Here is a 16,222-nt window from a genome sequence, read left to right on the forward strand (position 1 = left end):
GCCGTGCTCGGGCTCCGCGGCCCCGGGCGGGCTCGCCACGCCAGGCCCCGGGCGGGCCGCTCCCCTGTCCCGGTGACCCTCGGGTTGCCTCGCGCCCCCGGTGTCGCCCCGTGCCCGGTTTGCAGCGATGGTGGCAAAAAAAATGCACCTTGTGTGCCGGGGTGACAGCGTGACTCGTGTGCTTTCGTGAAGTTGAATTTGCGTCCTTAATAACGCAGCTTCCGAACCAAACCCCTGCCGGTTGTCTCGAGTGTTTCTGTGGTAGGATAAAAGCCTTGTAGCGTCGTTCGTCGCTAGTTAGCAAGGAAACGTGACCCTGGGCGGGCTTTTTTAAGTGCTTGGTGGGTCCCTACTGAGACACCTTTCCCTGACCATGGACACAACCCCCTTTCCTGGCTGGGGCTGCTCCCGAGGGCCCCTTTGCTGGGGCGGTGGCACCCGGAGCTGTGCCAGGCCGTGCCAAGCCCCTCTCCCACAGCGCGTGTGCTGGCGGGAGGTGGGGGACAGGAGCGAAGGAGAGCGGTTTCCGCGGGGGCCCAGGTCCCAGCAGCCGTTGGAAATCCGCATGCGACTTGAGTAAATTCAGGTTTGCCCAAGATACTGAGTCGGGGGCTCTGGTATCGGCCTTGGGGAATGCCTGAGTTTGAAGGAGATCCTGTCCTGTTATACTTTGGAAAAATATGAGTAAGTGTTCTTAGATCTGCTTAATTTTAATACCAGAGGGTAGCAATTAAGCTCTTGTAAAACCTGTGCTGGCTTGAAAGTGCCAGATCAAGGCTCCTGGTTTAGGCCTGTCCGAAGTTATTTGTGTGGGTTTGCTCAGGGCTGAGGGCTCGGACAGGGGGGCTGCCGCTGCGGAGCGGGCTCTGCCGGGTGCTTCCTGGTACTCCGGAATATTACTGTTCTCTGTGTTAATGTGTTTTATAAATTGCATTAATGAAAATCCTGCAAGCGTGTGGGTGTGTGAAATGCTGAAAATTTCCCTGATTCTGCAGAAGTGGGGTGTTAGGAACCTTTAAGCTTGGTTTGAAGTGCTAGGTGGGTACACTGACGAGTAAGGTATGCGGTGTCCTTAGCTGGTAACGCAAGCCTGATGGCAGGTCTCCTGCCACAGCTTACCATAGAAATTACATTTTTTTTTGACATGAAAAAAACCCAGCAGTGATGGGAGCCTTTTTCTTCCAGTGTAACTGAGTGGTAGGGCTGAAATGATAGATTGAGGCTGATCCTCACGATGGCAGTGTGCTTGGAGGTGAGGATGTGTTTCAGGTGGCACTCAGGACCTCAGTTCCAGGTCTCGGGTCTGTGAAATGGTAGGCAAACAGCAGTCTGGAGGTACAGCTTTTTGACGGCATAATCACTTTGTTTCATTGGTCGTGGAGAACAGTAGGAATCCTTCATATATATGATGTGGTTTTCAGGGTAGCTTGTGATTTAAACTAGCTGAATATAGACTTCCCCCCCCTCCCCTTTTTTTTTTTTTTTTCTTGGCATACACAAGTTCCATGCTGTTTTTAGTTCCACTCTTGGGACATAAGAATGGTGCCTCTGCTATGCCCCAGCGCCTGAACCGCCTTGGACAGCTGTCAAACCAGCTTCTACAGAAGTTCTCAAAAATAGCAAGTTGTCCACATTTTTGTGAAAATAGACCAGGAGAAGACAAGGAACTCTAGTTATACCCCTGCTGAGGGGAACAAGCTCTTTTGTTAGAAATTGGAGAATCCACACTAGGAAGAGGTGTTGGCTCCATACACCCTCCCTGTCCCTGCAGGAGCTGGGCTGTCTGGTATCCTCTTCATCTTTCTCCTGGCACGCATACGGTATACAAATGCATGGGCTGAACTGCCATGTTGGCTGCATGTTAACAGCATCTGTTCCTTTTTTCGTTATATTAAATTAATTTTCCCTTGTTAAGTTTGGGTTCAAAATCTCTACCCTTGGAACTATGCCATTAAATAAATAAAGCCAGATCCTGTACTGCCTGCATGCCTTTCTTCTTCCTCTTCTTCTGTGTAATTTATGGTAGCATTTCTGTTGGGCTCTCTTCGGAGCTGAACCTCCTTACAGTTCTACTCAAGCTGAAAAGAGAAGTACAAAAGCTGCTCTGACACAGTCTGTGTGGTGATGGTGGTTGTCTGTGTTAACTCCCAGGATGAGGCTTGCTTGGATGTGTGCTGGAGACGTGCAGCAAGGTTGCCTACAGGAGAAAAGGACAGTGGGCAGTGCCCTGCGTAATAGTGGGAGAGCTATTTCAGCCTGTAGTTTACTCTTAAGCCCACATCTAAGGGAGCAGTGAGTTATTAGGCCACCAATTGAATGATTTTTTTTTAAATTTTAATTATTTTTTTTTCCCTTGTGAGGTGTGTGTTGTCTTGCTGATCTTACATGTTCCCCCTAAGGAGATCAGTGTTGCTCAATGGTTGCAGTGCCTCTACTGGATTTTAGCCTAAATGCCCATAGCATCTTCTGAGGGAAAACCTGAGTGCTGGTTAGAGGCTTTTGAGATTTTGGGAGGGTACTAATGGACTTCCAGCGAAACCTGGGCAATGAGCTATTACTTGAAGTTTTTAATAGCCATCTTTCAGGGCCGAGTAAACAATTAAGAAGTAATTCTAATGTTGATGCTGCAATCTGTGAAGGTGTTCCTCTGAACATTGTGCAAAATGATGCTGTACTTTGCGAGAGTGAGGGGATGGCTTCATGTGGGGTTTGCCACTCAGGAACAGAGCGCTCACATCTGGGTGGCTGCAGTGCAGAGGCTTGGCTGGTTTGGTCTTGCGCCCAAGGGGTACATGTCACTGTCCTGCTTTTGCCGAGGAGAACTAACAAAGCTGCATGTTCATTTGGGATACAGACCTAATTACGCCTCCGTATGCAACGTTTCTCAAACTACTCCTGATAGAAATTTGAGCTCTTTGTGTTTTCATGTGTGTGTGTGTCCCACAGCTGTTCCTTGAGCCCAGCTAACTACACCTGACTGCTCAGAGCAGCTTACTGCCTTCAGGGTAGGGCACTGAAAATGAGGTTTATTTACTAGCTACAAATGTAAACACTTGGTCATCGGTCCAGCTGAGCTGATGCCAACTATAACTTAGGTTGTCATGCTTTTTTTTTTAAATTGTAAAATGTAAAAGCTGCTTTCACAGAATGGTGCTACTTTCTTCTTACTCAATTCTGCAGGTTCTTAGGAGTGATCTGCAGGTTGGGAGATGCTAGGGTACAGTGTGTGGCTAGCATTGCTGGCAGGTGGGACCCATCTGTGCAAGGGCTGGCTGTGTGCCTGTGGCTTGCCCAGGGGTCTGGGGTGGGCTGCTTACATCCCACCCTGGTCTCTTGCAGGTGGAAGTGGACAGTCTTGGGCGCTAAGCAGAGAGGGCTGTGGAGCTCTGTCCCATCATGGCACAAGCTACAGCACGTGCTCTGAAACAATTAAAGGGTTAATAGGAAAAAGCACTGCAAGGAACAGTGTTTGCCACAGGATGGGATCAAGAAAGAATAAGGACATTGGTCTTTCTCGTATGAACTGCTAATTTAGAAGTTGCTAGGTGAAAATGCCCAGAATTACTCTAAAAGTGATTCCCACTCTTCCACTGGAAGGGAAGACGTTTCTGTGGGCCTCTCCATCTGACCAGGGGGCTTGGAGGGGTGTTTGCTGCTGAAGTCTGCTTTCCTCCAGCTTGTGCCCTTTTTGTTGTGTAACCCAAGACTAATAAGACATTAAGAGCTGCCCTTCGGGCAACTCAGCTACCAGCTGAAGGAAGGAAATCAAGAAATTGACTCTTAACCTGGATTCAGGCTTTTGAGGGATTTAGCACAATTTTTTTTTCTGCTTATGTCCTTTAATTTAGATAAAACCTTTTCCAGCTAGTGTAAACTTTGGAAGTTTTCAGCATGCTTGCCTTCCTTGACTAATTTGAGCACAGTTTCCTGCAGTGTCCCTTGGTATCTGAGGAAGAAAGCTCAAAGGCAGCCTTTGCTACGTGTTCGTTGGGAACAGCGTGTCCCAGCAGGATGATGCGCTCCTCCAGAATGACCACTGGTGTATGTGGGGGTGATTGTCTGACCCATGTGGAGATACTGCGGCAGGCTGCCCCAGCTTCCTTCAGAGCCTGAGCAGCAGGCGGGAACCTCCTGTGAGCCCTGGGTGGAAGGATGTGTTGCCTGGTACAAATATGCAGAACTACTCCAACACGCCATGATTAAAACTTGAAACGGTCATAAGCTTCAAGATGTGTTTTGTGGCAGTGTTTGCTGAAGTAAAACCCTTCCCAGTTTTCCCTTCATCAAACTACATTGGCAAGGAAACAGTGTAGGCTTTAAGTTAAGAGAAAAACACCCCCAGAGTAAGCAATTTCTTTAAGCAGTGGAATTTTTCCTGCATTAATTTCTTGGTGTCTTACAGTGTGGTTGTGTTCATGTTCTTCCTTGAAGGTCCTCTGATAAGGACACTTACATGGAACAGCTGCCTCTCTTCACAATTTTTTTTTTTTTTTAAAGAAGAAACTTGTCCTTGAATTTTCTAGCCCTCTTTCAGATTTAGCTGAAGTTGGGCAACCAATTTGAATGTGATGGGGTCAGAGAGAATCATTGCTTTGTTCCAATATGCAATCTGCTTGAATGCTGCATGCAAAAGCTGGTTTTGGTTTGTTTGGGTTTTCTTCCAAAAAATCATTTAGCAGAGATGCTCGTTCTCTATTTCTCCATTTTGCTCTCTCCAGGAGCTAATGTTAAGTGAAAGTTCAGCTTATAAGGGAGCGTGATGGGGAAAAACATTTTTCTTCTGACTTTGCACTGTCCTGTTTTGCTTGAGAAAAAGGCACATGCTCTTAATTATCACACAGTGTGCTGGGTTTCATATGGAACTGTAAAATGGAAAAAGCCAGAGTGGCTGGAGTGGTGAACAGGGCATATGACTTTATTTATGGAAAGCTCTGCCTTTGTTAGTTTGTTAGTCTGTTTCTTCTCTGATTTGAGCCCTGTTTGTTTTGGGGGATGGGGATGTCATGTTTGTGTGCCTGCTTGGGAGGGATGTGCTGTGTTGATGTATGTCCCTTTATCTTGCCGGTGGGTCTGCTGGTCCTTACAAACTTGAGGATTTTTTCAGTTAAAGTTTCTCGGCTAGCCTTTATAATTTTAATTGTAATTAACATATAGGCAACCTTAGCAAGCTTTGCAGATGTTTCTTGCGGGTCAGTTGTTTAAGAGACCTGGCTTAAAGTCTGTGGTCTGCAATGTGTTGCTGTAAAGCACTGATGTGAGTGATGTTCACAGCCGGAGAGCGCCGGAGGAGAGCTCAAGGATGGGCAGCACCGCTACGAGGGAGCTGTTGTCATACTCGATGCCGGAGCGCAGTATGGAAAAGTCATAGATCGTCGGGTGCGTGAGCTGTTTGTCCAGTCCGAGATCTTCCCTTTGGAAACGCCAGCCTTTGCAATCAGAGAACAAGGGTTTCGGTAGGTCGTTTCCTGTGATGCCTCTGCCTTTCTGTTCTGCTTGTTCTCTCCTTTCAGTCTAGTGGTATCTCTGGGTGTTGGCAGCGGTGGTAATTGCCTGGGTTTTGATGTGCCATAGCTTTCATTGTAGGGGTGTTAATGATTGCATCTTTTGCTTATCCACAGAAACACCTGGGTTTTGCTGGGGACACTTGTGCAACAATATGAATTTTGTGTATTTGCTTCTTCATGCCTTAATGATGTTTTAATAATTTCCATTTGTAAGTATAATTTGAGAGGTTGTGTTTTAAATATGTATCTGCAAAAATTTAGATCATCTTGCTGTTTTACCTGTTAAACTAGGGTAGCTGTTAATAAAGAAAACAAGTCTTGTGAGTTTCTAAAATAGTTTTTTTTAAATTAAACTAAGAAAATCAAACTTGGATACTGAAGATACTGTGGTAAATCATGTCTGTTTCTGGGAAGCAACTAAAATAACTAACTGAAACTACCACTTGCAGCAAGAAAAGGTCTCACAATCACGTAGTACTTTGTGCATTTCTCTAGTTTTAGTAAGCTTACCAGGGCCTGCCACTCTTTCATGTGAGGCCCATAAATTCCCTGAAGTGTACAAATGATCAAAGACCTTACTTTGTCAGTTTGGTACAAATCCAGAAATACAGTGCATGTTTGCTTCTTGGTTGAGCCCGACAACAGATAAGGCAGTGCTTTGCTGCAGAATTGCATTTTTCTAATCAATGATAATTAGTGAAGCAGTAAGCAGTATATTTTAGTAAGTCACATAGGAACTTACTGATCTCTTCTGAAAACACAGACAGCAGAAAAACAAGGAACTGCTGGATCTGTCAGGTAGCTGTTGTGTGAAGAGTTTCTCATTCAGAAGTGTTGCGAAAAATACCTTCTCTTGTCAGATCTTGTTTATAATTCTCCAACAATCAAGTCTGTAAAAGATGGACGTGCCTAATTACTGGTTTGAAGAGTTCATGTGTCCTCCTGTGTGTTGGGTTTGAGGTGTGGGTCATAGCCCTAACAATATTTGGTCTCAGATCTGTGCTGTATTGATACAGGTTTGTAGTGGGAAGGCCTTTTCTTCCGTTCTTTTCACAGTTGAATGTTCTTCAAAATCTTGTGATGAGACCTGTTGGACTTGTTATTCCAAGTAACTGTTTTCTAAAACATGGCAAACCCTCTTCATTCAAAAGGTCACTTCTCAAGGTTTAAGATGGTGGTTTCAGGTTATCGGTTACCCAGGTTGGTCAGTAAGCTCTGTGTCTACAGTCTCAGTCAATCATTTGCGTCCAGGAGAGCACAACAAATACTGACGCAGCCGTTGGGTGCCTTCTATTCAGTGACCACTGTAAAAATGAGTTCATGGTTTTACTGCAGCATTTTGATATATGTTCCATGTGTCATGGGGATAGTCAGGCTTCCGTGTTGCGGCTCATGCATTGAATCAGCCAAGGAGCTGCGCTTTGGTCTGTGCTAAGGTTTGACACAGGCACCGAGGTTGAACATTTTGCTAAACTGCATTTACATGTTGTGTTCAAAAAGCCAGCTCCTCGATTTTCATAATTTCAGAACAAGCTCTAGTGACAAGTTTCATCTAAATGTGACAAATGTTAGCAGCTTCCACAAGACTGTGGTCCTGAGCCGAGGAGGTGCTGTGGTTGGGGGCTGTGCTGGTGTTAGTCTGAGCTCTGGTGAGTCCTGAGGTTGGGGTATCAATGCATGTCTTTTACTCTTGGTATTTTTATGTGGTTCCTGATGTGCCTTTAATCCATTGCAAACAGGCTTTCCAAAGCTATGTCAGGTTGTTTTGGAAGTTGTTTAAGGTAAACCAGAGAAAGGTATGTTTGTACCAATGCAAGAAGATATGTAAGAAATTATATTACAACTTTCAAAATCTATACCCCATGCTATTTTTAATTTCTCCTGGACAGCTGAGATGAAGGTTCCTCTCTCACCCTCAGATCATATTTTTTTTCATTAATGCTTGGACACATTGAATAGCCTTTCTGTGTTTTGTGGGATTTTAATTGGTGTGGAAAAAACCTGATTTTTAAGACTTTACTTTTTGAATAGGACAGTGTATAACTCTTTCAACTTCTTGTAAGAATGTTCTGTTTGTAGGTGTGGTTAATTTCCTTTAATTAGTATTAAATAGTGTTCTGTACATATAACACTTGAGCAGATGCTTCTGTATGTGGAGTTCCTAGAAGCAGTAGTGCCATCAGATGCTGAGTGTCTTCAGGCACTTTCTAGCAGTGTCTGAGTTTCGGAAATTACTGTGTCTCCAAGTGGAACAGAAGTGCCTGTACACGTACAGCAGGTACTAGTTGTCAGGATTGGTATGGTGTGAAACACCTATGTTGGCTGAATGCTTATGCCAGAGCTCACTTTAGATCCTGACATAAAAATAAATGAATGCTGCCTCTTCCAATGCACAAGTCACTGTACTTGGCTCTGAGGGGTGCCTGCGCGTTGAAATGCGGAGCTCAGGCTGGGGCTGCGGAGGTGGGCTGCAGGGGAGATCTAGCCGTGCGTCAGTGGGCGCATGTACCCTGCACAACTGCAGTTGAGAGGTGGTGTTTAGTACATGGGCTTGTTACTACATGATTATTTCTGCCGGTGATAGAGGTGTTGTAATCGCACTGCCCATTTCTGCTGCTTAAAAATAGACAAATTTTATTCAGTTAGTACTTGCATGACAAACACTAAATAATGCTAGAAGGCGGCTTTGTTAGGTGCATTTAATCCCCTGTATGCAACTTGTCTCATCCTGTTTTGCATTTCTCTCTCTGAATTACAAATTTGATGTTCTCTGTGAAATAAACAGTACATGAGTCCAAGGTCTGGTGCACCCATGTTCGATTCTGGGCCAAGGCCAAAAAGCATTGCCCAACTGGCTGGTGCTTCTGCCGTTTCATGGTCTTGCAGATCCTCGTGTTTTGCAAAAGCTCTCTCTTCCCTTTTGGAAAGATTTAACATTCTGTTATGTGTGAGCTGTGAACTTCAAACCATACATGCTTGCATGTATTGGACTTATAATTCACAACTTGTTGCTAATACCATCTCACTTCCTAATCAGGGTGGATTAAAGGACATTTTCTCAGCAGCTCTAGAAATTTGGTTTTCTGAATGCAGTTCTGCTCCAGATGGCACAGACATCATGAAGTATATATATCTTAATGCTAGTACTCTGCATTTGATCCTAGTTATCTTCTCTTGCAGAGTTGACACATGGCTACAGGGAATTTAAAGTACAGTCACTTTTTGGGATGGTTTATATTTGACTTTGTGTGAACTGATGAAATAAGTCTCTGGTAAGCTGCTGGTTTTGATAGCCATAGCATAGTAAAGTGAAGCTATACATTAGGATACCTGTGTTAAAATTTATATTAGAATATACAGAGTTCTAAAAGTGTTATAAGACAATGTCAATGTTTAAAGCAAAAAAAGATATTTTAAAACAATATATTTGAGTTGATGTTTTCCTTATCTTTTCTGTGCAGAGCTATCATTATATCTGGAGGACCAAACTCTGTGTATGCAGAAGATGCACCATGGTTCGACCCAGCAATATTTACAATAGGAAAACCAGTTCTTGGAATCTGCTATGGCATGCAGGTGCTGTTGAGAGATATGTTTGTCTACAGCTGTCTTGTAGGCCTCATTTCTGATAGTAACTGAAGATGACCTGCTAAAGGACCTGCTTTTCAAATATAAGCAGTATGCTGCATGTGCAAAAGATACTTTTAAAGTCCTAATTGTTAAACTGAGCATACTGTGTATTCCTCTCTTGGCTCTGTGGTATCAATAGCATAAATGTTTTTTTGCTTAAGTGCTGTGAATTGAGCTCCACACTGCCTTTTTTGTTGCAATAAATATAACTTGGCAGTTGTTCACTAATTCTGTCTGGTTGGTATTGGACAATGCCATGGACACAAGTGAAATAGTGTTTCCCTTTGGTTTTCAAGCATGGAATGTTTCTAGCATGTTCTTAAGTGTTTGGGTGGGTGGGTGTTTAATCACTCTTACTTACCTTGGGACTGACTGGTGATCCTGCAGTGATCTAGTGGATCCAAGCTGAGTGAAGAAACAAACTTCCAAGGAGGCAAGGGATGAATTAGATGCATGACTTCTGCTTGTGCTTCTTGTTTATTTCCAGGGTTAGTAATTTACTAGGCCTTCAGAGGTGCTGAATAATGACTGGAAAAACTCCTTTAGAAAGGCTGGTAATTAGGGAAACAACGTTGTCACTCCCTGTTCTAAAGGAAGATGTGTGTTATGTTAAGATGTGCCTTAAAATGTTGAGGAAATTGAAAATCAGGTTAGCTAGCCTCAAGCAGGGGAATCCCTTAAGGCTGCCTTTACAGGAATGAGTCAGGTGTGTGTGTTAATGCACTACTACTTCATTATAAAAGATTGAAATCAGTCAAGCACAGGAAGTATATCAAATTAGGTCTAAAATGAAGCCTTAAGTCTCTGAAAATTAAAGTAGTTGGAAGGTGAAACTAAAAATATTTAAGTTGCCAGTTATGTTTGCAAGGAAAAAAGTCTTTATTTTGAGACTTGTGAAATCTAAAATGCAGATATCTTAATTCCAAATGACAAGGTGAGGTTTTGGAAAGAAAAAAACCTGGCTGACAATTGTACTGTTCCAATATAGCAAGGATTATAAAGTTACAAAAATAGCACTAAGGGAATAGACTCCAGCTTTTCACTGGTTCACCAGCACTGAGGAGCCAGATTTTGAGAAGTTCCAGCCTATCTGAGAGCCCTTAACTGAAGGATGATTGAGGTTTTTGTTCAGCAGCTTAACTGTTTTTTATGATAACTGGCCTCAGATACTCAGCTGATTTGCAGAGCAGCCGTTTGTAAGTGCAAGTAGAGGTACACCACTAAGTATGCATTATTTTGCAAATCTCTACCTATTGTCTACTGTTGTGGATTTCTGCTGCTCGTCATGTGCGGCAGCGGTCTCTGGTTATGCTGGCAGAATGGAATGAGCCCAATACAGAAAAATGGTTAATTTTGAATAGAATTCTTCTCATTTTGGAAAACAATATATTAAATAAGTATAGTCCTGGAAAACTAGATTGGTATGTATTGAAGGGCTAGAGCTGTTGTCAGTCATTGGCTGACTGAGGTGTAAAGTGGTACTAGATTGTGTGGTGCTTTTTCATGTAGTATTTTTGTTTTGACAGATGATGAATAAGGTATTTGGAGGTACGGTGCACAAGAAGAGTGTTAGAGAAGATGGAGTGTTCAACATTACTCTGGATAACACGTGTTCTCTGTTCAGGTGAATAGGCATTTTAAGTGATCAAAATAATATTGGTAATACCAGTCTGGAAATTGGTGTCTGGATGAGAGGAAGGTTATTTTAAAGAAAATAGTGAAATTGCACCCATGCTTACCTGATAATTTCTAATAAAACTTTTACAACTGTGTTTGTGAGTAAACAAGTTAGTAATTTTAATATTTAGGCATAACTTTTCAACTGACTCTAGAAATGCAGATGTATTTGCTTGCAATATTGTGTAAACCCCTTATTTCACAGTAGAATATCTTCATTGAGACACTGTAAAGTGTACTGCAACATGAGAATCTTTGTGTTAAGCTCTTGCAGTACATTACTTTTGTATTGGCTGGCACCTACCCAGTTTTTGAAAGGTAATAGAAAACCTTGAAACCATTTGTTTTCTACCTTCCTTTAAAATTGCTTTGTGATGTTTTATAAAACCAGAATTGGATTTCTTGGTAGTTTGTCAATGCCTCTCAAGTTCCTTGTAAGAATTCTAATAGTCTACTCATACCTGACACTCCGATGGTATTAACTTCCTCTGTAGGGCTACTGCAGAACCTTGTATGCTGCCTAAAGCCTGAGGTGCCCAAATTGTCCTGAAAACACAATTTTGAGCAAGAAAGCTTCACTTCATTGAAAAAAGCAGGATTCCAAGTATCCTGGTTGACTCTAGATGATTCTACATGTCAAAGAGGGAATACTTCAATATTGGCATGTTTGTTAAAAAAAAAACCAAAAAAACATAACAAAAACAAAACCCAAAAAACCCCCACAAACCACAAAAATCCACAAACAAAAAAACCAAATCACACTCCTTTCTGAATTAAATTCCTCTTGAATGAAGGATGTACAAGAACTTATGCAGCTTCCAACAGAGGCATCTTGGAGGTGGAGATGACTGTTTCTGGGAAAGAAATTCTGCATCTACTTCAAATGGGCCTGGTCAGCTGAGATCGGCTTTTATTGGAATCCCTAAGGGTTTATCTTGGAAATGCAGGTAGTTAGGTTTTTGTTCTTTTTTTTTTGATTCTGGTTTTTAATCTTTGTTTAGGGGCCTTCAGAAGGAAGAGCTTGTGCTTCTCACTCACGGAGATAGTGTGGATAAAGTAGCTGATGGATTCAAAGTGGTTGCACAGTCTGGGAACATTATAGCAGGTATTAATTTTTTCCTTTAATGGACATTATCAAAAGACAATTTCAGTATAAAATAATGTCAGACAGTAGTTAGAACCAAATGGGAACAGAATATCTGTTATCTAATTGCCAAATAAGTGGATTGTTTTTAACAATTACTTGTATGTGCTTGCTTGGGCATTGTGCTGTTGTGATAACAAAGAGAGAAATAGATGTGAAAACGAATTGTACTGTTTTTACATTGGTGGTTTAAGGAAAATTTACCTTTGTGAAGGTTTTGTTATTTTAAAGTATGAATATGTTGTTTTTCTTTGGTTTTTCACTGTAGTAGTAAAAGTCAAGCACTGCTTAATTATTAAAGCTTGATTAACTTGTTATTGTATTTAATATTGCATGAAAGTTCAACTGCACAAAAATAATGTTGGTACTGAAAGCAGTGTTTCAAACATTACACACAGATTGTCACAGAAAAATGTGGGACCTTAGAATAAGGTTTGTGGAAGCTACTCAAATTATTCAAAACCAGGCAGCCTCTTTGCATCTCTTTCCTAGGAGGTGGGAGACCTGTAGAGGTCTTAAACTTGCTGGGACAGTAAGATCTCAAAGTATTCACTCAGTTTATTTTACATCTCTCATAAAAAAAAAAAGAGAAGATGTTGCTCTTAAATCAGACAGGTAGCCAATCTGAGAAAAACAGACCTTTTAAAAGACTTAAAGGTATTTTGTTATGGACAGATTCTATACTGCTGTTAAGATAAGACTGTTAAGATTCATTATATTCTGGCTGACCTTTGAAGTGATCTAGAACTCATGCCTACTCAGGTAGCAAAAAAATTTGTAGAGCTATGTAAAGTTTGCTGTGTGCAGCGTGCACACATATCTTTAATCCCTCTTTAATAGAGGCATTAGAAATGAGAGTTCATAGAATCACAGACTGGTTTGTGTCGGCAGGGCCCTTAAAGCCCACCTAGCTCCAGCCCCCTGCCCCGGGCAGGGCCACCTCCCCCCAGCCCAGGTTGCCCAGAGCCCCGTCCAGCCTGGCCTTGAGCACTGCCAGGGACGGGGCACCCACAGCTGCTCTGGGCAGCCTGGGCCAGCGCCTCCCACCCCCACAGCACAGAATTTCTTCCTTTAACCTGACTGTCCCCTCCTCCAGCTGCAAGCCATTCCCCTTCAGGCACTGGAAGCTGCTCTAAGGTGTCCCCGGAGCCTTCCCTTCTGCAGGCTGAGCAACCCCAACCCTCAGCCTGTCACACACCAGAGGGGCTCCAGCCCTCCGAGCATCTTCGCGGCCTCCTCTGAGCTCGCCCCAACAGTTCCATGTCCTCCTTATGCTGGGGGCACAGAGCTGGACGCAGGGCTGCAGGGGGTCTCACCAGGGAGGAGCAGAGGGGGACAATCCCCTCCCTCGACTGCTGGCCACGCCACTGGGGATGCAGCCCAGGTGCGGCTGGCTTTCTGGGCTGCAAGCGCACGTTGCTGGGTCATGTTGAGCTTCTCATAAACCAACGCCCCCAACGTGTTCTCCTCAGAGCTGCTCTTGCCCACAAGCTGTTGTACCTTTCCCATCTGCAGCACTTTCCTGTGCTGTTTCCCGTGGGCTTTTACAAAAGCGTACGGCTCCTCGTGCCTAAGCAAGCAAACAAATGCTGGTGAGGTTGTAGCCAGGCTTCCAGCAGTGAAAGGAAAATACAGGGCATCTGGGAGTCTAACACAGAGTAGTGTAATTAGGCTGTTTCCTTGCTGTTTGTTTTTTTTAATCCAAGTCAGACCACCACTTACCTGGTGCAAGGTGCAGTATGGAGACTCCTCAAAGTAACCCTCCGCAACAAAGAGCAGTGGTGCTCACAGGTGTACCCCTGTAGGGACACTTGCACAGCTTCACCAGCACAACCCTTTTAACATGGATGCACCTGTGTCAGTGTCGCTTGGTTGCAGGGTTGTATGAGGTATGTGGTAGGAAAAAATAAATGTAATTGATCTCCTGTTTTCCCAATGGTTTTACTAGGATGTCTGAGTGTTTTCTTTGGTTTCTGAGGGACTGTGTGTTCTAGATATGTAACAGTACCCTTGTTCCTAATCTTAAGCGGAGTCTTTAGTTTTGATTGGTAATTTTTGCCAAAATAAATGGCAAAATAAATCACTCACAAAGTGTATGCTTGACTTTCTTGGGTATGCATTTCACTTCCAATTTTTATTGTTTTGTCACGCTCATTTCTTTGCACTAATGAAGGCATAGCAAATGAATCTAAAAAGCTGTATGGAGCACAGTTCCACCCTGAAGTTAGCCTCACAGTGAATGGAAAAATGATCCTGAAGAACTTTCTTTACGACATTGCGGGATGCAGTGGTACCTTTACAGTGGAAAACAGACAACTTCAGTGCATTCAAGATATCAGAGAGAAAGTGGGCTCATCAAAAGTCCTGGTAGGTAATTGAATTGAAGCTGAAAGATTATTTGCAAAAACGTGACAGAAAATGACAGAGTTGTTCAGGTTAATTTGAAAAAAGCAGAATTGTTGTGAATTTGGGTAGTACATTAAACAGGTTTTAGAAAGTTTGCACAATTGGGTCTGCACACTGTTTGACGACTTGTTTGCTTCCCGATCATTGACAGTTAAGTCAGTAGTCTGTTCTGATCCTCATAGTTTTATCTGAATTATTTGTTAACACTTTCCTCAGACAGCTGACCAAACTTCGGGGTTGTTTTTCTTTTTTTTTCCTCATTCTTAGGTTTTACTCAGTGGTGGTGTGGACTCAACAGTGTGTACTGCTCTTCTGAACCAAGCTTTAAACCGAGATCAGGTCATAGCTGTACACATAGATAATGGATTTATGCGCAAAAGAGAGAGTCAGTCTGTGGAGGAGGCACTCAAAAAACTTGGGATTCAAGTTAAAGGTACCATAGTCTTGTTAAATGTGCTTGATACTACTGATGATGTGGCCAGCATCCTAAAATGTGCATTTAGTGTTTTGTTTCTTTGATTTGAATTGATCTTCGTAGTTCTCAGGCTTTACAACTCAGTTGCTAGCGTGGTTGCTGATTTGGAACCACGTTAGCCTATTCACAAAATTTCAAACCTAAAATATTAAGCCTTACTTATTTGATTGGAGTATACAATGAACTGATCCATCTCTTCAGCTGCTGAGATCTGATATCTTCTGTTGGGGCACAGCAAAGCAGTGGATATGTGCCTCAGTCACTGCTGCTCAGCTACTTTTCTGCTGATGGTTGAGTAATCCTTTTCAGCTGCTGCAAAACTCATTTGATTGTGTTTTTCTTCAGCAGCTTGGTTAACAGTCCTCCACTGAGGCTTTATTTCTTGTCCTGGATCTCTTTCTTTTTGAACTGTGAGCTCGTTTGGGTGATTGAATGCTATTATAGCCAAAATTACTTTCTCAAGGCTTTTTTTTTTTTCCTTTCCTTTCCTCTCCTGGCTTCTAAATAGGCAGATTTTAGTTGTTTGGTTTTTGTGGTTTTTTTTTTTTTTTGTTTTGTTTTTTTTTTTTTTTGGAGTAGCTTGTTAAGGAGCAATACATTATCGGAGAGCAAAAGGTACCTTGTCATGGCTGTTAAGAAGGTTTAGAGGTTTTGGGTACCTGAAGTATGAGGAGGTCAGTGAAGACAATAATGTACGTTTGAGTTGTGCCAACATTGAAAGCTGCTTCATACTGCCCGGCTGATTTATTTAATGAGTAATAGCTACCTGTTCCTGGGGCTTTGTGTAAGTACTGTTGTCAAGTGATTCTCCTGTGTGTTGGTCAGGAAGCGTGGCACTAGGTGAGCAGTGCTTTCCACTAGCCTGATGGTGTGAAACAGTGCAGGGAGCTTGCACATTAGCATCTTGCCGATTGGGCTGCAATATTCTGATGTGTCAAAGTCTAAGCTTTGTTCTACACACATCTTCTTTTATTTTGACTTTTTTTAGTGGAAAATCTATATCTTATTCTTGCACTCTGTAGACCAATAAACCTGTGCTCTGGCAGGCTGCCAGAGTAATAATTGAGGGAATCCCTCTGCTGCAGGTGCTCCTTCTGTAGGTCTTGGAGCTCAGTGCTGGTAAAAGATGCCAAAGAGCCTCCTAGCTGATCTCTGCACTGAGCCTCTCTAAACGAAGAGGCATAACATACCGTGAGTAAACAGTGCATCGTGTAGTTTTGGTTGCAGAAAGCCCTTGGGGGAATACCATCCTGTAAATTATATTAAAATAAAGCAAATAGATTATAATCTAAGAGGGGAAGCAAGAGCTGAACTTTCACACAGTTGCCTAGCCTGATAATATGAAAATAATTGCACTCTAGAGTAAGTTACTAAGAGAAATAAAAT

The 16,222-nt window shown here is 42.7% G+C and overlaps 1 protein-coding gene across 4 annotated transcripts in view; it reads left to right on the forward strand.

The window, feature by feature from the left end:
* GMPS (guanine monophosphate synthase) overlaps nucleotides 1-16,222 on the forward strand; it is a 29,960-nt gene that overhangs the window by 1,598 nt on the left and 12,140 nt on the right. For 3 of the 4 annotated variants that reach the window (XM_056357965.1, XM_056357964.1, XM_056357962.1), the window contains exons 2-7: nucleotides 5,272-5,453; nucleotides 8,966-9,080; nucleotides 10,661-10,758; nucleotides 11,813-11,916; nucleotides 14,129-14,322; nucleotides 14,629-14,794. In XM_056357965.1, the coding sequence (XP_056213940.1) occupies nucleotides 9,075-9,080; nucleotides 10,661-10,758; nucleotides 11,813-11,916; nucleotides 14,129-14,322; nucleotides 14,629-14,794 (568 nt within the window). In that variant the 5' untranslated portion in view covers nucleotides 5,272-5,453; nucleotides 8,966-9,074. Of the gene's footprint in view, nucleotides 1-5,271; nucleotides 5,454-5,618; nucleotides 5,714-8,965; nucleotides 9,081-10,660; nucleotides 10,759-11,812; nucleotides 11,917-14,128; nucleotides 14,323-14,628; nucleotides 14,795-16,222 lie in introns of all 4 variants that reach the window. The other variant, XM_056357966.1, reaches the window with a different exon arrangement.

Source organism: Falco biarmicus, chromosome 13, assembly GCF_023638135.1.
Source record: "Falco biarmicus isolate bFalBia1 chromosome 13, bFalBia1.pri, whole genome shotgun sequence".
NCBI lineage: Eukaryota > Metazoa > Chordata > Aves > Falconiformes > Falconidae > Falco > Falco biarmicus.